The sequence below is a fragment of the Vipera ursinii genome (assembly GCF_947247035.1).
Source record: "Vipera ursinii genome assembly, chromosome: 13".
Lineage (NCBI taxonomy): Eukaryota > Metazoa > Chordata > Lepidosauria > Squamata > Viperidae > Vipera > Vipera ursinii.
In genome coordinates, this window is record NC_139526.1 from 16,098,650 (window position 1) to 16,123,941 (window position 25,292).

The 25,292-nt window shown below is 44.6% G+C and overlaps 1 protein-coding gene across 1 annotated transcript; it reads right to left on the bottom strand.

The window, feature by feature from the left end:
* Nucleotides 1–2,231: 2,231 nt before the first annotated feature.
* Nucleotides 2,232–21,432, bottom strand: ADAP1 (ArfGAP with dual PH domains 1). Its single transcript, XM_083372585.1, has 10 exons — nt 21,307–21,432; nt 19,587–19,678; nt 18,357–18,439; nt 13,701–13,813; nt 11,861–12,007; nt 10,388–10,471; nt 9,935–9,997; nt 7,865–7,936; nt 5,022–5,250; nt 2,232–4,677 (listed from the first exon to the last, which is right to left on the bottom strand). The coding sequence occupies exons 1-10, from the start codon at nt 21,334–21,336 to the stop codon at nt 4,649–4,651; spliced, it is 942 nt and encodes a 313-aa protein (XP_083228711.1). The 5' UTR covers nt 21,337–21,432; the 3' UTR covers nt 2,232–4,648.
* Nucleotides 21,433–25,292: the final 3,860 nt, after the last annotated feature.

A 25,292-nucleotide genomic window follows, 5' to 3' on the forward strand; every position in this document is an offset into this window, starting at 1 on the left:
AGCTTCATGTATAGGAACAGAGATCATGGTTATTCCAACAGGGGGGTGTTGTCTAAATCTGCCAGGATGAACCAGACTTCCACCACGTCTCTTGAACCTGCCACGACCGAGATGTCCTTGTACGTGGTTAAGTTGCCCCGATCCACTTTGCATCACTTGTGCAACTCGGGTCATGAGTCTGGTGGGGGAAACCCCTTTCGTTTCGTAAAAGCTGGCTGGATCACAGTTCAGGACCTTTTGGAAGAAAGGAAGCTTTTGTTTTTAAGTCTCGGCATTTTCAAAAGGACCCCCATCACGAAGCTGGAAGATAATTGACAGCCAGCAAAGAGCGAGGGAAGAGTTTTAAAAATGGCATGGAAGGCAGTTTTCTGGTTTTGATCACAGGTATTGAAATCCCCCCCCCCCAAAGAGTTCCATTCTCTACAAAGGATTCCCATTCATTTCATGCATCTGATGAAATCCTTTTCTGGTGGGGGAAAAAACCAAGAAGAATATAGCTATATATGGAAGCACCTTTATGCATGCTGGACCTCTGGAGAACATGGCTATAATGCCATCCTTTCCCCCAAAGTACATCTTGCTAACGGGCAGAAGATCGTCCAAAGTTCACCCCAGGTAGATTTTGATTTTTGCCTTTGATCCATCTGGGAAAGAGGCAGCAGCGTAGCGAGATTCAATCCTGATGATCAACAGCCACGAGCGTATACCTTTCTCATTCGTGTTAAATCTACATTGCTCCAGTTTTTCTAACGCCCTGCACCAGGGCTGTCCAAACTTAGCAACTGTCAGACTTGCGGACTTCAACTCCCAGAATTCCCCAACCAGCATTCTGGAAGTCTGCTAGTTTGAAAGTTCCCAAGTTTGGACAGCCCTGGGCTAGAGCGAACCACGGCGATATGTCTCTTAAGATGCTGTTCAGTAGGAAACGGTCAACGTTCATCCTCTTTTCTGTTCAAATTAGATCTTCAAGTTTCTTTCAGCCTAGATTGCTTTAGCCACCTAACCAGCCTCTGGAAGGGCCCGATGGCTTTATCACTTGAGGTTCTCCTTACCACCTTGTAGATCCTCTCTTTCACTGGAATCGCCTGTTTTGTGAGACGGGCGTCTCTCTACGTTGGAAAAATAAGCACACGGGGGAAAAAGGGAAGAAAACAACCAAGGACCCCACAGTGCAACCCTGAGCTACAAATACTCTCTTTTAAGGAAGAGGTTGTGACATGCTTCCTGGGGAGTGAAGGACTTGCGAAAGACGTGTGGCGAAACACTCAAAAGAGAGCATTGTCCCGTTAAGAACTTGGATCAAATCTGCTTGCTTGGATCAGACAAAAATCTGGCCTTTAAGACCCCAATTGTGTTTTATTTATTTATTTATTTTTATTTTTATTACATTTATATCCCGCCCTTCTCCGAAGACTCAGGGCGGCTTACAAGCTTAGCAGTAGCCTTCATTCTATGTATATGCCTGCTTGTTAGGGCTTTCACACACACACACCCCAAGCGGCATTATTACAAAGTCAGCTTATTGCCCCCAACAATCTGGGTCCTCATTTTACCTACCTGGGAAGGATGGAAGGCTGAGTCAACCTTGAGCCTGGTGGGACTCGAACCTGCACTAATTGCAGGCAGCTGGTGTTACTTAAGGAGGCATCAGCCCACTGCTCCACCAAGGAGCAGTGGGCTGATGCCTCCTTAAGTAACACCAGCAAGGATCTTAGTTAGCTGGGGAATTCTGGGAGTCGAAGTCCACAAGTCTTGGAAGTTGCCAAGGTTGAACCCCTCTTGTTTTAGAGCTTTTCGATTCCGGCCAACTGGTTCAGTCAACTTAGAAGTGTGCCATGGCCCAAGACCTCACAACTGAAGTACACAAAATGCGCACACTGCTGTCCTTGTTTACTCCTCTTGCATTAAAGACAGAAAGGGTGCTTTATCTGCTCATAAACTATTTCCCAAGTTCACCTTTTAAGGAAGATGTCCGTTGCGTCTCCGTATGAGTTCGTTTGTATTTGACCCGCCATCTTTTGAGAAGCAATTTTTCGCTGCCTCCTACGTTCTTGGAAGCAGAGAATTTTCCATTCTAAAAATACAAGCTTAGAGCTTCTAAAGATGCTCTTCCTCATTTTAACTTTTTGTTTTAATGCTTTAAATATTGCACAATGGGAAAAAACCAGAGAAACTCTACATTTTCTTTTTTTTTTAACCCTCAATTTAATCAGATACGCCTTGATCAAGCCAACAGGATAATAATTTATTGGTGTGGATGATAGTTAGTACCACAACTGTCTTTTAACCATCAAACGTAACAAATGTACACACAAGACAGAGAGACGTGGTCTTACAGAAACATTGGGACAGAGGAATTAACAGGTTTAAATCAAGACTTAAGATGCAAACAAACATACTAGTTCTGGACTCTCCGGAAGAATTTTTTTGTACCAGACTTTAAAAAGGTTGTGAAGGTCACAGCTGAGTCCGTGAAGGAGCAAGAATTAATATAATCTTACATCCACAAGAGAGAAGACGAGAAACAAGTAGATTTCAGCCCAAGGATGAATTCCTTGCTGAGTCAGTCAGTATAAATACACAATAATATAAAGTATGGCTACAAACAAGAGGGAATCTGGCTTCAGAGAAGGGGTGCCGGGTGGCTAAGCACGATGAAAATAGAAGGAAAATAAAATCCGATATTAAGTCGGTGAAGGTCCTCGTGCAGCAAATTCCTAAGTAGGTCCCGCTTGCCAAAAATGTAAAGGGGAAAAATTACTTGTCTGCCGAAGCTAACAACACTTTGAATCAAACTATGGTTTGCTTTCTAACTCATGTCTGCTTGTGCTGGGGGTTAGTTGTTGAGCTGTTTTACTGAACACTTTTATGGATGCCTTGTTGGAGGTTGAGCAGACCTGGGTATTTTACGCCCCCCTGGCCTTTTGGCTGTCGCTGTTCCAGCCCACGTGAGGTCAGTCCAAAATTAGGAATTACATGTAAATGAGTGTACACCGTGCACGCAACACAGCCGCTTTGCTTTTATTTGGAAGGCGACTGCTTTTTTTAAAAAAAAAATTATCTACACAACTTTCGCAGCCCAATTGGTTTGACCCTCCAGAACAGTCCCAGTTTTTCATGTGACCCTCTTGGGAAAATTAATTGCCCACCCCTGGCTTGTTGTTTTTAGCATGGTGTCTTCTTGGAAAAGTCACTTCTGGCATCCAAAGAAGTTTTCGCCAGTGAAAACGCTTCATTCAGCTCATCCATCCAACTTCACAGTGAATTGGGTTTGGGTTGTGCTAGGCTTAGCGTACGATGCGAACTGAAAGATGGCTAAGTCATTAAACCAAGATGAAGCAAGCCACAGCTTAGTGCTTCATGTGCATTTAATCGTTGCTTTGCAGAAGTCCACTCGTGGGCTACCTCAAGGGACAATTGCAAAAGCTTCTCCTGGTTCATCATCCAGGATAGCTTTGTCATGGCGATTGGGTGACACTGTCACAAATTCTTCTGAGTGAGGATAATGCTCATGATGTTCAACCACAGCCACCATCTTGACTTTTGGGACAGTAACATGGATGCTCCGGCATAGAGTTGGATAAATCAAGTTTTTCAGCTTCTTACTGTGTCACACAGTATTTTTCCCTTCCCTTTTTAGCTGTCCCTCCCAGCCCAAATGTCAATAAGGGTCCGTTCTTCAAGCATCACAAAGTGACACGAAGCAAAACCATCTGAAGAAATGGCTAAACTCAGCCTCTCCGCATCGGACGTCTTCAAGAAATACCGGGGGTCATCGTTCCCTGATTTTGTAGTTAGCAACACTCTTGGAGAACACGTCAAATAATTAATCGGTGGAACGGCTTGCCTTCAGAAGTTGTGGGTGCTGCAATACCGGAAATTTCAAGAAGAGATTGGACAGCCGTTTATCTGAAATAGTATAAGGTCTCCTTCTTGAGCAAGGAGTGGACTAGAAGACCCCCAAGGTCCCTCCCAACTCTGTTATTCTTTTAAGGCTGGGCCAGCAGAACAGATGTATTAGGTGATGCCACAAGAAATCCGACAGCAAGACGATGGTGGTCCATTGTCCCAATTTCATCATGTACAACCTCTTTCTGGCTTCTCTCTTTCCCTTCCTCCTCCTGCCTGCCTGCCTACTCCCAGACCAGAGTTTGAGCATGGTGAATGATACCTTCCGTAAATGTTTTCTAGGTTCTGCTACCATCTCTGAACCTGCTTTCTTGGCCACTGAAGAAGACACAGACCCGCTAGGAACGTGTTTTATACGTCACCATAATAGCTCAGCCGAGACCCAAACAGAAGAAAGGAAAAGAAGGACACTGCGTCAGGATTCTTCCAAAACGTCAGGCATAATTCTCTTAACTAGTGTAACCAGGTTATCCACCCGCAGGTTTTCGAAGAATGACATTCTCGGGAAAGTGCAGGGCTGCAGCTGCCTGTAGCTTTCCCTTTCCTTTGGATGGACAGCACCATGATCCGCGGCTCAAGCATTTTAATTGCACCTCCCATCCCATGGTCTAAAATGATTCACTAATTATATCAATATTATTGTTATTGTTATTTTGGTCATTGCTAGCCTTGCAAAAAAAAAAAAAGAACAAAACCGGTGTCCTTTTGTGTTGTAAACCAATCTTGCTTCAGACCGTCACTAGGGTTTATGCTTGAAATGGGCTTCCACTGGCAAGGAAAGAAAAAAAAGAAAGAGAGAAATTAGATCATCAAAGACGTGGCGGCCTCTTTACCCAATACAGATAGTCCTCGACTTACAACAGTTCGTTTAGGGACCACCCAAAGTGACAACGGCACTGAACAAAAGTGACTTAGGATCGTTTCTCACCCAACGTAATCAAAATTCAATGTGTCTACCAAATTACAATACTGATTAAGACCTCGTCAACCTGTTAACTTGGATAAAGCCTTCTTCCTTTGCCGCTGTGTCCACCAATTCCAGTTTTGATTCAGTCTTTGTCAACATCGTACGAGCGATGGCTGATGCCAGGGACCAAACACTGGAGCCTCACCTGCATATTCCTGCGGCAGCATCGGCCTATTCATCAGTTTCTGAAAAGCGGAGATCCACTCCAGCTGATCGCTTTTGGTCTCGCAGGCAAAGAGAAACTTCCGGTCAGGGGTGATGATGGTGATGCCGTACTGCCAGTGGTTCCCCTGGGTGGACTGTGGGAGCCCTTCCAGGACCTTGTAGCTGTTCTCTTTGCTCCCAATAAAAACCTCTCCCCGGGCAAAAGCATCCTGAATGGAGGACAAAGCAGAAGGCTCTGTGTTTTCAAAGGATTGGATGGATTAAACTTGTTTTTTTCCTTCCGTGTTGCTCTGGAAATTAGCAACAGAGACAAGATCTGAAGCCCAAACCAACAATTCTTCCCTGGAGCAGTTTTTCTCAACTGGTGCTCCATGAAAAGTCACAATAAATCTATATGTCTGTCGCTCTCTATCTCTCTCTCTCTCTCTCTCTGTGTCTGTCTATCTATCTATCTATCTATCTATCTATCTGTCTGTCTATTTATGTCTATATATCTGTATGTATATATATATATATATATATATATATATATATATATATATATATATATATATATATATATATATATATATATATATATATATATATATATATATATATATATATATATATATATATATATATATTTGTTTTCTGAGGTCTCCCAGAAGAAGGAAGCTAAAGCCTGATGATGACGGATGGGATTCCGTCGAAACGTTGCGCCTACACCTCTAGTTCTACGCGGGGAAAAACCCGAAAAACCAAGGATCCATATATATATATATATATATATATATATATATATATATATATATATATATATGTCTCTATCATGTCACTATCTCTGTCTCCCTTTGTCCATCTGTCTGTCTGTCTATCTTATCTATCTATCTGTCTCTCTCTATATATATATATATGTATGTATGTATGTATCTACCTATATATCAATGTCTCTGTCTCTGTCTCTGTCTCTGTCTCTCTCTCTCTCTCTCTCTCTCTCTCTCTTTCTATCTATCTATCTATCTGTCTGTCTGTCTGTCTATCTATCTGTCTATCTATCTATAACTATTGGATGCCCATCTTTTCACAGGGTAACTCTGAGTTGGGGGGGTGGGAGCACAAAGGGAGGCTCAGATAATCTTAATGTATACATGGTTGTACTTTGACAATAAAGGTTCATTCATAAAGGTTCATTCATTCATTCACCTCCCAATATTAAAATGATACAACAACGTAAGTATAAAAATATATAGGGAAATATACATGTGCAAACAAGCAAACTACAATAGCTAAACAGTGGGGATGGTGGATCGTGCAATGCTAGCTGTAGACGGCAAGATTTCTATGCAAGGGCTGCCTGTAACCTGAGTGTTATTTCAGGGTTTCTGCCAGAGTTTTAAAAAAAAATATGAAAAAGGCTGACCTAAAGAAAGAAGCTCTCGCATTCTCTCTCTCTCTTTCTCTGTCTCTCTTCAAACTAGAACGGAGAGAGCAGAAGAATTGTTTTAGAAGAAAAAGAGGGAGAGAAAAAAATAAACATCTAGAGAAGTTTGAAGCCAACAGGGTGAAACTGACCGCAAACAGAGAGTCCTGCATCCAGACAGAGGGGGGGGGAAAGACCCAAATGCAAGATGGGGCAGATCTCTTTTGGCAAGGGGACCTCTGAAAAGGATCTGAGCCTTCTGGTGCGTCAGACGTTGGAACAAGAGCCAAGAATGTCAGGCAGCTGTTAAAAAGGCAGATGCTATCATGGAAGGAATTACAAAACAAATTGCCCCTCTCTTCTCTGCCTTGCTCAGAGGCTGCTAGGAATATGATGCCCGGCCCTAGGAACTGCAGTCTGAGCAGGGGGTTGAGAAAGTGGAGAAGACCACCAAGATGGTGGGGTGAATGGAAACCAAGCCCAATGAGGAATGACTCAAAACAAGTTGGGAGGGCTCACTTCTCGGAGACATCACTGAAGGCTGCTGGTGTCTTTGAAGGATTGTCACGTAGAGTAGACTGCGGACCTGTTCTCTAACAGAGCAAGACCGGGGCCCTGGAAGTTGGGATTTCTAGGGAGTAGACTCAGGTGAAATAAAAGGTAAAGGTAAAGGTTCCCCCGCACATGCGTGCTAGTCGTTTCCGACTCTAGGGGCCGGTGCTCATCTCCGTTTCAAAGCCGAAGAGCCAGTGCTTGTCCGAGGACGTCTCCGTGGTCATGTGGCCGGCATGACTAGACGCCAAAGGTGCACGGAACGCTGTTACCTTCCCACCGTAGTGGTCCCTCTTTTTCTACTTGCATTTTTACGTGCTTTCGAACTGCTAGGTTGGCAGAAGCTGGGATGAGTAACAGGCGCTCACTCTGCTACGCGGCACTCGGGATTCGACCCGCCAAACTGCCGACCTTCTGATCGATGAGCTCAGTGTCCTAACCCACTGAGCCACCGCGAAATAGAAATAGAAATAGGAGGAGGGATTTCCTAACATCAAGAGGTCTCCTGGCTATTGTGGGCCTTCTACTAGAGATCATCCAGTAGAGTCTGGAAAGCCAAATGATTTCAGTGGATCTTGCAAAGGGTTAGATGAGTTGTGTATCTGTCTCCGTAAGGGTGGGGGAGGAGGGGGAAGAGGAAGGGAGAGGGAGAGGAGGAAGGAGGGGGAATACAAGGACAAGAAAGAAGGAGGAAGAGGAAGGAGGAGGGGAAGGACGAGAAAGGAGGAGAAGGAGAAAGAGGAAGGAGGAGGGGAGGAGGGGAAGGAGGAGGAGGAGGAAGGTGGAGGAAGGATATTTTTATTATTATTATTATTATTATTATTATTATTATTATTATTATTATTATTATTATTATTATTATTACTTACCAAAGGATCTTTAAAATACATTAATCTTCTGTCGTCCATGGTAAACCAGCGTTTTTTGAACCCTTCTGTTTGCTAAAAGGGAACAAATGGAATAGAAACTTTTATCAACAAACCAACGATGAGTTTATATAAAATACAAGGGAGATATTTTTATTTTTATTTTGCTTCTTAATTTATGCTTTTAATTTTTTAACATTCATTTTTAACGTTAAAGATTGTCTTGTGAATTGCACATGTGGGAACTAACTAAATTATTTTTTTTAAAAAAGAAAAAAGAAAAAAAATCAGCGCTTATATTGCTTATTTGAAAATTCTTCGGGCCGTGTAAAGAGGAGGCGAAGGGTTAAAGCTCACAACTTGTGGAGCCATAGTTTGCCAAAATAAGAGTTTATTAAAGAAGTCAAAATTGGCTGGGTTCCCAGGTTATAAAAAGCCTACAACTATGGCTTATTTGTGTCCGTGTAGTCAGGCAATACGCAGAGCTACAATGATACAGATTACAGGTTCAAATTCCAGCTACGATAACCAGGCAGTAATAATTATTCTTCCAGTTTATCTACTTAAAAAAAAGCAGAATGCAATGCTGGCCACAGACTCCAGATTCCTAAACACAGCCACATGTATATCTTTTTTAAAAAAAAAATTACAAGTTTCTAGTAGTCCCTATGGCAAAGTTCTGGAAGTGTGTGGGTCACGCTTGCATCAATCCTGACAGCTGGGAAAATGGTTTTCATGTGTTTTCCTATTTTGAAAGAAGCAGAAATGTTGAATATTGAAATATAAGCCTAAACCCCTGCCTTCCTTTGGAGTCTCTGCCACACTCTGATATTTTAATTTCCCTTGGGACACCGAGAAAGGGCGGAGGGGACGAACCGTCTTGCAAGACCAACACATAATTTAGATTGTGCTGATTGGATTAAATTATTAGCCGCGATAATGCCAATCCATAGAAACCTCTTTTTTTTCTTTTAAAAGACAGCCCCAGTTAAAACCTGATGCAAACCTTAGGCTTATTTAAATTTGTATTTAATGAATTGGTTAAACACACAGACAGAGGGCTTGATTAACACTCTCCTTGGCTCACAGTAACAAGAAAGTAATTAATTCCTTGGTTCACTTTAATTAGGAGAGAGAGAAAAACTGCAATGCATAGAAAAGGGACTAAATATAATAAACTATAAAGTTTGCTTTCTCTTCCAGAAGCTGATCGAAGAGCACCGAACACAGATGAAATATTCATCTGGAACTGGAGGAATCCAGGTTTAAAATCCCAATTTTTCTGCTTAATCAACCCTGCCAAAGTGGTTGTAAGGATCAAAAGAAGGGAGGAAAACCATAAAAAAAATGATCCATAGTTTTTGGGAAGAAGACAATAGCTTATAATAAAAAATGCTGGCACACCAGCCCTCCCCCAGGCCTGTTGTATCTCCATTCTGAATTTGGAAAGCACAATATTTATACTTGCAATCTTGGTCAAGAGTGGCGAGCGTGAGACGGTCTCCTCTCCCATCCAAAGACGTTTTTAGCCAGCCCAATTCCCAAATAGGTAGCATTTTTCACTCTGCTATTATGGGATGGTCTATTAGAAGACATTCAGCTGTCTGTCGTGCATCGGAATCACTTGGTCATTTAAGTCGACAGCCTCCATTTCAAGAGAAAGATCCACAAACGTCCTATTTTTGGGGGGTTCACGATATATCTGAAATATAAGCTCTCTAGTGGGAGCTAAAGTCGCTAATTAAATTCCCTTTGAACATGATCAGATACCTTTTTTAAGACTTTCAGTAGATTTTCAGGGTCTCCTAGCCAAAGCGTACAAGCACAATGGAGACATTTCAACCATCTCTTTATAGCTTGCCACTCAACATGCTTGCGGAGCAGAACTGGCCGAAACATTCAGACGAAGGCCATTAAAAAAAAAACCCTCTGAAATGTAATCCAGACCATCACGATTCATGCACAGCGTACTAAAGAAGATCAGGATTTATACGTCGCTTTTGTTTTCCCGGCCAACAGCGGGAACCCTAAATTGTAAAATTGCATTTGACCGAAAGGTTAGATTTGGCTTACTTTTGGCCCAGTTTTCTCCATGTAACCTTCCTTCAGATAATTCCTCGAAAGCTTTGGCACCAGCTAGAACATTCAAATGATAGAAGAGAAAGGAGATCAGAACATAGAAACAATAGCATCCGTGCAGAAATGAAGCAGCAGTGAGAAGAGAATCACATAAGCCCCACCCCACCCCACCCCAAAACAATCCTTATCCATCAATTTTTGCAGCAAGAGGATAAAAGAAGGAAAACTTGATTGTTGAGTGCCTATTTTGGTCAGTATTTCTCAGTCTTAGGAACTTTGAAATGTGTGGTTACTTCAACTCCCAGAATTCTCAGCAGCATTGGCCTGGCCTTTCTTGGGAATTCTGGGATTTGGAAGCCCACCCAACTGGAAGTTGCCAAGTTCGAGAAACACTGGTATCAACAATTCCAGAGAAGAGCAAGAAGAAAGGATGAACGCTGAGCTCACATCAGTGTCGCTGGCTCCAGGGAACGCCACTTGCAAGTAATGGAATCGGGCTGCGCGGATGGCGTTGAACCAGTCCACCATTTCCTAAAGAGCAAGAAAGATAGTTGTGTAAATAAATGTGTAAAAATGCACACTTCAGAGGCATTTCTCCCTGGAGCTGTTTGGGATGGGCTTTTAAATGCAGATTACTAGATGCAGATTACTAAATGCAGATTATAAGGTAAAGGTAAAGGTTCCCCCGCACATGTGTGCTAGTCGTTTCTGACTCTAGGGGCCGGTGCTCATCTCCGTTTCAAAGCCGAAGAGCCAGCGCTTGTCCGAGGACGTCTCCGTGGTCATGTGGCCGGCATGACTGGACGCCAAAGGCACATGGAACGCTGTTACCTTCCCACCGGAGTGGTCCCTATTTTTCTACTTGCATTTTTACGTGCTTTCGAACTGCTAGGTTGGCAGAAGCTGGGACGAGTAACAGGCGCTCACTCTGCTACGCGGCACTCGGGATTCGACCCACCAAACTGCCGACCTTCTGATCGACAAGCTCAGCGTCCTAACCCACTGAGCCACCACATCCCATAAATGCAGATTACTAGATCTAATTTCCCCATGCTGCATCAGAGCCTCTACTTTCAATATGATTCCGTACAGGTTCGTTTCATTCATTCAGTGGCCATTTGTCTGCATTCCCTTTGTTAAACGGGGTTTATTTTTTATTTACCTAAAACATGTCTGTAGCTGCTCATCTTCTCACCAAGTTTGGGCAGCTCAATTTACAAACCGCAGCCACTGGTCACCAAAGAATTGTTGCTGGTTTTAGATCTAGATTTTTCTAATCTCTAATTTTCATCCACTCTCTAACTGCAGGGTTTCTGCCAGCCATCTCATGCTGTGTTGTTTTTTTTTTAAAAAAAAAAAGATATGGTAGAAATAATAGTGTGTTTCAAATTAATTTCAAGAGTTTCAGGAAGGGGAAGCATCTTACCCTGTGATAAGATAGGTAGCCAATAAATTGGATAGATGGATGGATGGATGGATGGATGGATGATAGATAGATAGATAGATAGACAGATAGATAGATAGATAGATAGATAGATAGATAGATAGATAATAGATAGATAGATAGATAGATAGATAGATAGATAATAAACAAATAGATGATTGACAGAGAGAGATACTGGAAGATACATGATAGATAGATGATATAAATAGACAGACAGACAGACAAATGATATATAGAGATATAAATACAGACAGAGAGATGATAGATGATATAGACAGATAGATCAGAAGGCAAAGTGAAGGACAACACTGGGTGGACAATTGTCTTCTTGGCCATTATCTGGAGTCACCCCTGGTGTCACCACAAGTCGGAAGGGATGCACAAAGACACGCACGCACACACACCCCTGCTGCTCTTTTCGGCAGCACGCAAACCAACTCTGGAAGCTGCTTCCTTCCTTACTTCGGGGCCCCCACCTTGCCATCTTCATGGTAGACAAAGATGTTCCTTGTGCTGTTGTCTTTCAGGTAGGTGATCTGCAGCCCGTGAGGGTTTCCGATTTTCTCGGGCTGGAAAGTGGCGTTGAGATGCTCAATTTTCATAATCGCTTTGGGTTCTTTGGCCTGACGAGGAAAACCACAAACAACACATAACCCGCAACTGCAAGGTTTGAGGGCTTTACTATATCTGTGACATAACCTGGCACACAGGTACCCACCCCAGACGAAATTGGGCAAACTAATTTTGTGATCCATCAGGAATTAACATAAGGTCGGGATTTAAAACTGAAGCCTCCAACCTTGGCAGCTTTAAGACCTGTGGACTTCAACTCCCAGAATCCCACCACATATTCAGTAAAACCCAGAAGAAATATGGGAGATCGGTGGACAGATCTCCCAGACAGATTAAGCTGCTTCTGTTTTTAATTGCAATTGACCTCAGCAATGTCTTTTAAACTTTCCAAGAAAAGGATCGTTTAAAAAGAAATTTCAGTTGGAGCATTATGAATTCTCTCTTCCTCAGACATAATGCTTTTTTGATTCCAAACATGCATAAACACCTGTTTGCTCTTGAGTTGTGGCTCCAGATCTCCAGATGGTCCAGAAGCAACCATGAAGTCACAATCCTCGTTTCTTTGCCAACCAAGGGAAGGAGTTGAGTCGTATCTATTAAGAGATGACCCAGCAGTTGTCCTTTTTTTAAATGTTAGGAGCTATCAGGACCTTGGACAGCACCAGCCATGATGCTAGCTGGGGAATTCTGGGAGTTGAAGTCCACATATCTAGTTACCGAGTTTGAGAAACACTGAAGCAGACCTTTCCTTATAGATGGCCTTCTGGCGGAGATGTTCCAGTGTGGTGTTTTTTGACCTTGGTGAACTCTACAATGGGTAGACTTCAACTCCCAGAATTCCTCAGCCAGCATGCTAGGAACTGAAGGCTACACATCTTAAAGCTGCCAAATTTGATAAACTCTGCTTTGGTGGATCCTTTGAACAACTTCTCTTTCACTCAGGGTCCAGCAAAGTTCTTTCATTCAAAGGAGGACCTGGCCATTCCTTCATCTGTATTAGACATTGACCATAGTTCACCTTTTGGCTCAATTCACTTGGCGTGCTAATCATAAAGCCAATTTAATACGGTACAGCGAAAGACAGTGTTTGCATGTATACGATGGGCTGAGTCCCACAAAATCCACCAAGTTTTAGAAGATGAATGATGACCTGGTTCACACCACGTAGTACCATAACAATTGAGTTCCCACCACAAACAAGGCTTACCATTAACCCAACCTCCTTCAGCCTAACCCAACATGGTGGGAACGCCAGTCTCCCAGAAATACAGTCCTGACAGAAAACTAATATTCTCCTCCTGTCTGAAACGGCTGTCCTCTCCCACGGAGTGTGCAACTTGGGAAGGAAGCATGGAGTGCCAAAATTGATCTGGGATATAGTAACCCAATTTTGGGGAGTGGGGGTGGTTCGAGCGATTGACGCTCCGTGTGGTTGGTTTTCTTCTGGACTAAATTTAGCCTCCTTGGAGTTAGCTGGTAGTATCTGTTGATCTTTTTTTGGGCGTTCCCTCAAGAGACAAACCCCTGATCCACTAACTAACTCACTCCCAAGTTAGTCCAGGGCCTTGTAAGAACTTAGAAGCAGAGCCTTATTCTCATGTCCTCCCAGAATATAGTGTGTACCATGTAATTAATGAAAATCTACAACTGAGAGACTGGGCAGATTCTCCTAAATTTTCCTTGCAAGGCCCATTTTTTCCAAAGAGGGCCAACTCCACCCTCAACCACTTCCATCCCTCTTACGTCATTCCTGTTGTAATACTTCAAGGCTCCTTCCAGTTCTGAAAGGACAAACTTTCTGCTTAGAAACTGCCCGTTGTCGCGTCCTCTTTTCCACAGATATCCTTCCCGATAGCCTAGGGAGAAACGGCCAGAAAAAGCAAGGATTCTTACTGAAAGCAAACGACTACAGTATTTTTGTGAAAAAGATGAAGCCTAGATTGTTCCTTGGCGACGGATTATCCAGGATCTCCTTGTGGAGATGAAAGGTCCCAACTTGTCTTTTAGTACGGCAAGACTCTGTCTGTTGGCAAGTATAAAGAAACCGCTCAGAAAGAACTGGAAGTGTCGTTCCTGGGTATCTGTTCATCTAACACAGAAATCGCTGAACGAGACCTCGGGACCTCTCTTTAAAATCGAGCAATTTTGATACTCCTGCAAAATCCACTTGGAATGGGACATGTTCATCTCCTTGCAAAGAAACTTATACTGTATGGCCTTCTTTGACATTCCATAATATAATAATAATAGTAACACCATCAAACATCCACATCTGCCTATCCCAGGTCCTTGGTAAGGACTTGATAAGTAGACAAAAATGCCAAATCCAAATGGCTGACTGTGCGATGATTAATAATAATAATAATAATAATAATAATAATAATAATAATAATAATAATAATAATAATAATAATAATAATAAAAAATAAAATTTTGGAAGGGACCTTGGAGGTCATCTAGTCCAAACTCCCTGCTCAGGCAGGAAACCCTATACCATTTCAGACAAATGGCTGTCCAGTCTCTTCTTAAAAACTTCCAGAGTTGGAGCATCCACATCTTCTGGAGGCAGGTTGTTCCACTGGTTAATCGTTCTAACTGTCAGGCAGTTTCTCCTTAATTCCAGGTTGCTTCTCTCTTTGGTTAGTTTCCAAAGAGAGAAGCAACCTAGGACTAAGGAGAAATTTTCCTTTTACTTGGGAAAAGATCCCACCTTGTCAAAAAAAAAAAAACCTGAAGTGGCCACAATTCCTGGAAACCTCAACTTTTTCTGGTCCTTGATTTGGTCTCAGAAATAAACCCAGCCCGGGAGATCGATGTCCATGTTTTAAGATGCCCTCAAGCTTGTCCCTTGTTTCTTCTTGGTTCCAATTCAACCTGCCCTTGAGTCTAATATTGGTGAGAAATATTTCTGAGTCTTTTTTCTTTTTTTAATCACAGACACCATTTCTACACAGCTTCCTTCCTATCTCCAGTGGACACTCCCTAATATGCATTTAGTGTCCTTCAGAACAGCAGCCCCCAACCTTTTGGGCACCAGGGACCGGTTCCGTGGAGAGAGGTTTGGTGGTTTCACGTGCCGCCTACATCCCGCGGATGGGGCTTCCCTTGTCTGTCTGGACCGGTTTCTGGCATGACATGGACCAGTGCCGGGCCACAGATGAGGGGTTGGGGACCCTTGCTTTAAAAGGAATGGCAAATGGATCTGCTTCTGGAGTCCTCGGTGCAAGCGAGAAGCAAAACGAGAGTTTGTACGTTCCGTCTTGAGACACGGCGGAGTGAGAAATGTCAAAGTTCTCACGAGGACACCGTGAAAGCTGCTGTCTGCTGCTCCCCCCAAAAACGCCTCCTTACCCAGCTTTGCGACCGCCACGTTCCCAGCTGTACCGCTTCCACCACACCCCCACTGTTTTAGTAACAACAATGCTATTGTTGAGCTCTGCGTAGAATGGAGGATTGATGGGGCAGGCATGAAAGAGACTTATTTTATGCCTTTTCCTTGGAGTCAAAATGAAAAGAGGCCCTTGTGTAGTTTTTGTGTGTCCCGTAATGAGCACTAAACATCTTCTTTTAAGCATCCACACCTCAGCCCGGATCTAATTTAAGCGGTTCCATCAGTACCGCGATGTCCATGCCAGCCTCTGGGGAGAAGCCACAACTCACTGCTGGAATATACCCTCCACCTTCAGAAAGCATTAATTTGAAGTCGCCGGTGTCTCCGAATCCTGGAAACTCCATTTCTTCCCTTCAAATGCTAGGGATCTTCTCGCTTTTCAGATATTCTGGGACTCCAGTTCCCATTGTCCCCACCCCACCTGACACAACCCATGATTTATGCTAACAGGAGATATATAATCTCTAGAAGAGATGATTACCAATTTCTCACCCTTGAGTTAGAAGAATTCAGGAAAGTCCTCCCGGCCAAAATCTCCGGGAGGACCACCTACGCAAACTTGGCTTCTTCAAAAGCCATAAACCCTGGTCTGTTGATCATGACTTGTTTTGGGTGCACCAAGTCATCCTCAAAGGCAGGGACAGGAAGGAGAAAACGAACAGCCCACAGATGGTTCAGTGATTATGAAGCCATAGCGTTTAGCTTGCTGTGTCACGCCGTTTACGTCTCCCCTCATTCATCATATTATGACTTCTGCTGCTTTGGCTGTTCTCTAGCTAACATTTTCCCCTCCTCCTCCTCCTCCTCCTCCTCCCTCTCTCTCTCTCTCTCTGTCTCTCTCCCTCCCTCCCTCCTGCAAGATTTTCTTGCTTTTCCTTGTAAGGAATGGGTGCCAGCGTTTCTTAGTATCTGCACACGGTGCCAAGGGATTGAGAAGCAAAGAGCTTCCCTGCTGGAGCTGCAAATCAAAAGCAGGCTGGCTGCGCTAATAGGAATTCTGACACTGGAAGTGTTTAAGAAGAGACTGGACAACGACTTGTCTGAAATGGTATAGGGTTTCTTGCCCTGAGCTGGGGTTTGGACTAGATGACCTCCAAGGCCCCTTCCAACTCTGTTATTCTGTTAAGGTCTGCCCCCAACGCACAATTTCAGCCCATTGAAATTCTGGTTGATATGCATCGCAGGAGGAAAAGTCAGAAAAGATCAGCTCGCGAAAGCTTATTGCCTTGTAATAAAGTTTATTAGCCTTCAAAAAAAAAAAAACCCCAAAAAAAACTTCCCGGTGCTTTTTGTTAATAAAGTGTCACGCTCACACAAAACCAGTATATCTCAGGCATCAGAAGGCCTTGCGTTTTATCTCAACGGGGTTTGTATTGGCATTTCCCAAAAGGGGCCACGGTGTTATTTCTTCATATTTCTTTGTATCTTGCCTTTATTATTTTCATGAAGAACTCAAGGCGGTGATCATATCCAACACACCTATTTTCCCCACAACAACAATCTTGTTGGGCTGAGAGAGAGGGACTGTCTCAAAGTCACCTAGCGGCTTTCATATCTAAGGTCAGACTAGAGTTCCCAGTCTCCTGGTGATTGGCCCAAAGTCACCCCAGCCGCCTTTCATGGCTAAGGCAGGACTAGAACTCACGGTCTCCTGGTGATTGGCCCAAAGTCACCCAGCTGGCTTTCATGGCTAAGGCGGGACTAGAACTCACCGTCTCCTGGTGATTGGCCCAAAGTCACCCAGCCGGCTTTCATGGCTAAGGCGGGACTAGAACTCCCAGTCTCCTGGTGATTGGCCCAAAGTCACCCCAGCCGCCTTTCATGGCTAAGGCAGGACTAGAACTCACGGTCTCCTGGTGATTGGCCCAAAGTCACCCAGCTGGCTTTCATGGCTAAGGCGGGACTAGAACTCACCGTCTCCTGGTGATTGGCCCAAAGTCACCCAGCCGGCTTTCATGGCTAAGGCGGGACTAGAACTCCCAGTCTCCTGGTGATTGGCCCAAAGTCACCCCAGCCGCCTTTCATGGCTAAGGCAGGACTAGAACTCACGGTCTCCTGGTGATTGGCCCAAAGTCACCCAGCTGGCTTTCATGGCTAAGGCGGGACTAGAACTCACCGTCTCCTGGTGATTGGCCCAAAGTCACCCAGCCGGCTTTCATGGCTAAGGCGGGACTAGAACTCCCAGTCTCCTGGTGATTGGCCCAAAGTCACCCAGCTGGCTTTCATGGCCAAGGCGGGACTAGAACTCCCAGTCTCCTGGTGATTGGCCCAAAGTCACCCAGCTGGCTTTCATGGCTAAGGCAGGACTAGAACTCACGGTCTCCTGCTTCCTAGTCTGGTGCCTGAACCAATAGACCAAATTGGTTTTCTTAACTTTTAAGTCTGACTTAAGTTCATGTCAGGCATTCCCACCATGCCTGTAATTTATTCCCACCACACACCCAGGCCAATCTCTTAAACATTCACAGGTAGAATGAAACAAGCAAAGAAACAATCAGTTTCAGAATGAGTGCATGTCTTACTAATTTTAGGACAGCCCTGAGCTTAAGCCAATTGTGGCTTGCTTCTGAACAAGTATTGCACATCCTTTTTGGTCGGCTAAAAATAAATCAGATTGCTCAGGCCTCTTTAGAAAGCATGAAAGGTGTACTGACTTTAGCCCTTCTCTATTTATTTTTTTTAGGAAATCGCTGCATACACACCTGTATGGCAAAAGCATCCAGAACTAACACAGCTGGAATACAAGCCAGACCGCAAAATTAGCAGGTTGAGAAACACCGATTTAACCGATTAAGTATGAACAAAGTGACATGTAAAATCGGGGTTTGATGTAATCCTTGCTCACAAGAATCAGTTTCTCAGTTTTGGACCAAACACAGAACTATAGTTAAAAGTGGAAGCAAATATGCCGAAAGTTCCCCCCCCCCACCCCCCCCAGGCTTAAGTCAATAAGAACTTTGAACAGTAAACATTTGCATTTATACTAGCAAAAAAACTTTCTACGTTACCTGCAGAGTAAGGCTCTTGTTTCTCAGTGTAAATGAATTCTTCCCTTTCGTATTTAGCCCTGATCCACTGCTCTCGTAACAGTCTGATGAAAAAGACAAAAAGAAAATCTGAAAAAAGGATTTATTGAAAAAGCACTGCGATGATTAATTTTTCATACCAGGCAATATCCTCCAGCAACACAACTGCGCTCACAGTTTTGATCATGTGATCCATTGAGAAAATTGTCAACTCTTCCGGGGGGGGGGGGGAAGCCTTGGTGGAGCAGAGGGCTAATGCCTCCTTAAGTAACACCAGCTGCCTGCAATTAGTGCAGGTTCGAGTCCCACCAGGCTCAAGGTTGACTCAGCCTTCCATCCTTCCCAGGTAGGTAAAATGAGGACCCAGATTGTTGGGGGCAATTAAGCTGACTTTGTAATAATGCCGCTGGGGGGGGGGGCGAAAGCCCTAACAAGCAGGCATATACATAGAATGAAGGCTACTGTTAAGCTTGTAAGCCGCCCTGAGTCTTCGGAGAAGGGCGGGATATAAATGGAATTAAAATAAAATAAAAATAAATAAAATAAATCCGTGACTGGATGAGTGACAATCTCCACGGACAAAAGAAAGCGAACATGAGACGCGAACTGGGGCTCGGAAGAGAGAATTGCAAGCCAGGCGTCAATGCGTGTCAGAGCAATCAATGTGGGGGGACCCTGGCAAATGTTAGAAAAGCAAAAGGGTTCAAAAAAATACTGCAAAAGAAGAAAGAATCTCGAGATTTATTTATTTCATTCTTTTCGCATCTCATGGATCGCCTAATGTAGCATTACAAACTTTAATCAACGTGCGATCAATTCCATAATTCACGTACTTAAAACACGTGTTGTTGTTTGTTTTTTTTCTACCAAATACTTTAACCCCTGGAAGGGGTTTTTTTTTCATGACGACAAATAATGCAATAGGTTACCTAAAACAAAACAAAAAAAGCCTTTTTTTCCCCCATCAATAACATCCAAGACCCAAAGAAAGTAATCGTTGAAATGTTATGCAAGCCGCGGACGATGACTTTTTTAAGAGTTTCCAATCCATCCAGTTTCACGGCAGGTTTTTTTTTAAATCAATCAATCAATCAATCAATCAATCAATCAAAAGCAGCCAAAATCAGCCTTCGGGATGAAGATTATAGTCCCTCTGCGCGCATGGAAGATATTTCTTCCCCAAAACGATTAAGCGAAAGGTGGAATACTTACAGGCAGTCCAAAAAAGTTGGCTTATAATAAAAGGGTGGGATTTTTGATTCGTATTTAGCTCTGGAGACGGTGTTCCCCGTAGAAGCCATGAACTGCAAATAAACAGATTTAAAAAAAAAAAAAACAAAAAAAAGTCCATGATTAATTCATTCAGTTGAGCAAAAGCAATCTAGACGGTATTTCTCTTCCGATTATAGACCTATCCGACGATCTGTTTAGCTTCAGCATACAAAGCTAGTTCTCGACTTACGAGAATTGCTGTGGCCTTCCTTGCCACATTTGTTAAACAAACCGCTGCAGTCATTAAGTTTTTTTTTTTAAATTCCATTTATATCCCGCCCTTCTCCGAAGACTCAGGGCGGCTTACAAGCTTAGCAGTAGCCTTCATTCTATGTATATGCCTGCTTATTAGGGCTTTCACACACACCCCAAGCGGCATTATTACAAAGTCAGCTTATTGCCCCCAACAATCTGGGTCCTCATTTTACCTACCTGGGAAGGATGGAAGGCTGAGTCAACCTTGAGCCTGGTGGGACTCGAACCTGCACTAATTGCAGGCAGCTGGTGTTACTTAAGGAGGCATTAGTGATTTACGTCGTCCTTAAGCGAATCCAGCTTGCCCTGTTGACTTTGATTGTCAGAAGCACTGCAACCCTCCTAAATACAAGCCGGTTGCCAAGTGCCAGAAATTGAATTGTGTGATTGTGGGGGACGCTGTTACAGTTGAGAGAGGCCTAGCTGCGAATCACCGTTTTCAATGCAGTTGCATCCAGATCTGACCCTCGCTAAACAAATGGTTATAAGTCGAGAAACTAACTTTAGTTAGGATCCCAAAGTGCTTTCTCACAAGGCAACTGGACTTTTTCTTTTTTTTTAAGAATAAGAAGAATAAGAATAGAATAGAGCTGGAAGGGACCCTGGAGGTCTTCTAGTCCAGCCCCTGCTCAAGCAGGAGAACCTACACCAGGGGTCTTCAAACTTGGCCCTTTTATGACTCATGGACTTCAACTCCCAGAATTCCTCAGCCAGCATGCCTGGCTGAGAAATTCTGGGAGTTGAAGTCCATGAGTCATAAAAGGGCCGAGTTTGAAGACCCATGACCTACACCATCTCGGACAGGTGAATGTCCAGTCTCTTCTTAAAAACCTCCAGTGATGGAGCGCCCACGATTTCTGGTGGCAGGCTGTTCCACTGGTGAATTGTCCTCACTGTCAGGAAGTTTCTCCTTAATTCCAGGTTGCTTCTCTCCTTGATCAGTTTCCAACCATTGTTTCTCATCCTGCCCTCTGGTGCCTTGGAGAATAGTTTGACACCCCACCCACCCTCTTCTTTGTGGCAGCCCCTCAGATACTGGAACACTGCTATCATGTCTCTCCTATTTCTTCTTTTCTTTGAAGGCCTTTCGCTTCTCATCCGAGAAGCTTCTTCAGTTCTGACTGGATGGTGGGGAATTCCAGTCAGAGCTGAAGAAGCTTTTTCAGCTGATGAGAAGCGAAACATCTTCAAAGAAAAACAAAATCCAGTTGCCTCTTAAAAAACACCTTTGGGACAACTCTGGCCTAGATGACTGAGCATCTCTTACAGACCTATAGTTGGGATCACAGACAGGACCCTGGATGGTGTCTCTCACCCCATAACATTTTGCTGCAGATCCCTTCCAACAACCGGTGGATCACCCCATTGCGATTTAACTTCGCTTGCTTCTAAAAGAACCGATTACCTCAATTTGAGCCGAGTCCCATTCATCCATCCGGACGGATTTCACCTTGCTGATCTGGGGGATGTTACGATGGATCCCTGAACAATTTAAGCAAATGAACACCCCCAAAGTGTGAGACGCCCAGTCTGGATCTGCGGAGACAAACAAGCATTGGGAGAAGAAACAAGCAATGCAGTGTAAGCCAGGGTGGGGGTGGGGGGCAGAAAAAAGAAAGAAAATCGGCGCTAAGAGGAAGAAAACTTGGTGATGATGTTAAGGCAGCTTTGTAAGCATCCTGTAATACATGATATCATTGCTAAGCTGTCACTCAAGATGGTTCTCAGATAGTAATCAGTCATTTTGATGAGTGGTTCCAGCCATCCTGGTTTGTTATTGCTGTTATCGACACATCCAACAAAGACAAGTAGCCCTTGACTTACAGCTGTTCATTTAGTGACTGTTCAGTTATAACGGCCCTGAAAAAAGTGACTTTTTTCGGCACGGACGACCTGTGCAGCCTCCCCACGGTCATTTGATCAAAATTCAGAGGCTTGGCAACTGACTCGTACTTACAACGGTTGCAGCATCCTGGAATCTCCTTTTGCGACCTTCTGGCCAGCAAACTCAATGGGGAACCCCGATCCACTTAACAACGGTGTTGCTAACTTCTCAACTGCAAGGGATTTTCTTTACGGCGTTGACAACAAAGGTCACAAAATGGGGGGAAAAATGTCTCACTTAACCACTGAAATTTTGGGTCGTAAATGGAGGACTACCTGTATCACACTTTAGAAATGAGGTTTGGAGACTAGGAATCATGTTATTATTATAAGAGATAGGAGGTTCCCGGGAAGTGGCAGCTGTGGGAAATGTTCTGTACCAGCCTGCTACCGGCCTTGCAGAAAAGGCAACCCCTTTACAGACGGCAAGAGGCTGGAATACGTCTGCCAAATTTATTACAAAAACAAACAAGACACGAACCAAGATACCGGAGCTTTGAAACACTATCTGAGCGGTTGCTTTCAGCAAACCAGCCCTCCCCACACAAGTCCTTTATAAAGAGTTCAGGGCGTAGCTTCTCTCTCCCTCCTTCCGAGAAGCCCCATTGCCTTCCTCTGTTTACTCCTACTTGACTGCCTCCTGCGTCGGGCGTCCTTGAACACGTCCAGCTGTGGGTCATCTTCATCCACGCTGTCAGGCTCACGCAGCTGGGTCTCCACCAGGTGGGAGGGGCCTGGCTGGGGACTCTGCGGAGCCTCAAAGCCATCATCAGCAAGTTCTTCAACACCCCCCTCCTCCCCCTCATCTGAGTCATCCGACCCAACTGCCGAACCCACAGGCTGACCCTGAATCACAACAGGAAATGAGATACAGGTAGATACGGTCCTTGTTTAGTGACTGCTTCACAACTGCTGCATGAGTTGTGATGGGGGTCTCCCGATATGTAACGCCTCTTCTCCGCGAGCTGCATTGGCTTCCGGTTGCCCTCCAGGTGAGATTCAAGGTGCTGGTGATGACCTATAAAGCCCTAAATGGCATGGGTCCAGATTATCTTAGGGAGCACCTGCTGCCAGCATCCACTTCCCATCGTCCTGTGCGCTCCCACAGGGAGGGCCTCCTCAGGGTCCCGCCGGTCAAGGAGTGCCGGCGGGCGATCCCCAGGGGGATGGCGTTCTCGGTGGGCGCGCCTGCCCTATGGAATCAACAGCCTGTGGGACTCCGGATCGCCCCTGACCTTCGCTCATTTCGCCGGGACCTAAAAACCTGGCTATTTGAGTTAGCCGGCCTGGACTGAGGGATTTTAAGGTTTTAAATTTTAAATTTTAAACTCTTTTGGGGCTATTAATTTAATTTTATTTTAATTTGTACATAGCACTGTTTTAATTTGCCCTGCAAACCGCCCTGAGTCCCTCGGGAAAAGGGCGGTATATAAATCTAAATAAATAAATAAAATAAATAAATTTAGGGACCCCCTTGCAAGTACGACAGTGATGAAAAAGTCCTTTGCAACCAAACTGCACACTTCTTACCTTTGCGGGCCTGAAAAAGCCAAGGAAAGCTGAAATCAGATAATAATAATAATAATAATATAAAGTTGGAAGGGACCTTGGAGGTCATCTAGTCCAACCCCCTGCTCAGGCAGGAAACCCTATACCATTTCAGGCAAATGGCTGTCCAGATCATAAGCACTGTCAAATTTTTGCTTAGCGACTGCTTTGCTTAACAACTGAATTGCCAGCCCCAGTTGGGGGACGCTAAACGAGGCCGCTTCACACGCTGCAAAAACTGAACAGCAGAAGGATGGGGGGGGGGGGGGGACACAAACATGAAGTGCCAAGTTCAGTAACCAAGGGTTTTCTTCGGTCCTCCCTTACATTTCCTGGGAAAGCTAGGATAAAACCCAGGACCATTTTTTTTTTGCATGCCAAAAATATACCAGGTTCCCAAGCTGCACTTCCCTGAAATTAAGGCATGATTCTAGACCTCATGATTCTGTGCAAAGACAGAAAAGAGAGGCATATATGATTTGGCATTTCGGAAAGAGACTTCCTTGGCAGTTTTACTACGGAAGCCGAGCAGAAAGGTGGGGGCAGCAGAGTAGCACTTTAACTCTCCATCGTCAAAATATTAATAAAATAACTACTAACTAGTTACACATCATATAGATCCACTACTTATTCAAATGCTAAGTGAAACTTTTTAGTCCCATATTTATTCTGAATATGTCAATCCCTACAGGCTGCATTGGGGGTTGAATTTCCACCCCAAAAAAGGGGGGGGGAGAGAGAAAGAGAATTCAGAACCAGCTCCCAAACTAATACCCAACCCACTTTATCTAGGGGGGTGGGTGGGAAAAACACCTAGCCACCCCAAAAAGCCCAATGCCACCAGCTCTTTGCAAGAAGCAGGTGATGCACCAGCCCCATCACCTCCATTTAAGGGGACTCCAAAGTGGGGGGCGGCATTCAACCCCCCCAAGACCTCTCCCACCGGCTGTGCAGAGGCAAGGCTGATATCCTCACCCCAGGCAGAGCAAGCCAAATAGACCCAGTTTACCCAATTTAGGGCTGGTCAAACCTCCTCTTCTTCTCCTCCCCCCTCCCCTCGGCAGGGATCTCTGCCCCCCCCCCCCGCAAAAAAAAAAAACCAAAAACCCTCCACTTTTCCTCCGGGTGCCCAGCATTTTATTTAATCTTTTTTTTTTAATTTGTTTTAACGTTTGTATCGACTTTCTTTTTCAATGCCCTGTAAACCGCCCTGAGTCCTTCGGGAAAGGGCGGTATATCAATCTAAATAAAATAAAAAAATAAAAATAAATAAAATAAAATAAAATAAAATAATAAAATAGGCTGATCTGCACTGCAGTCGGCAGCCGGCAAGCCTCTGGTTCGGCATGGCAGGGCGATGACATCAGCATTTGCAACGTCAGTCGGAGAAAATTGGGGGGGGGGGGGTGGGAGGCAGAAGGGGAGGGGGGCAGAGAGAGAAAACGGGGAGAGGTCCCCCGAATGGGGAGGAGGGAAACGGGGGGGCCCAGCTCGGTTTCTCCCTCTTCCTGGCTTGGAGGGGTGGGGGGGGGGGGAAAGAAGGAGAAATGAACCTTCCCTTTTTTGGGGAGGGGGTGTCCCAGGATCGTCCCTGGATTTGACAGGGGAGGGGGAAGCAAGGAGGAGAAAGGGGAGGGGGGGGTCTTGGAAGAGTTTCCCCTGCCCAGGTCTCCCTAGCCAAGTTCCCGGGAAAGGCGCCGGGGAACCCCCCCCCCGCCTTATTTTCTTGCCTACCTTGGCAACTTTGGCTGAGTTAGTGGCGGAGGGGAGAAACCCGAGGGGAGGGTCTCTCTTTCTCACCCCCACCCATACAAACACCGTTCCCCTCCCCCAGGATCTAGGGAGGGGGGGGTCCCTCTGCTTTTCTTGGGGGAAGGCAACCCACGCTTTTCACCCCGTCATCCATCTCTCTCTCTCTCTCTCTCTCTCTCTCTCTCATTCTCTCTCTCTCTCTCTCTC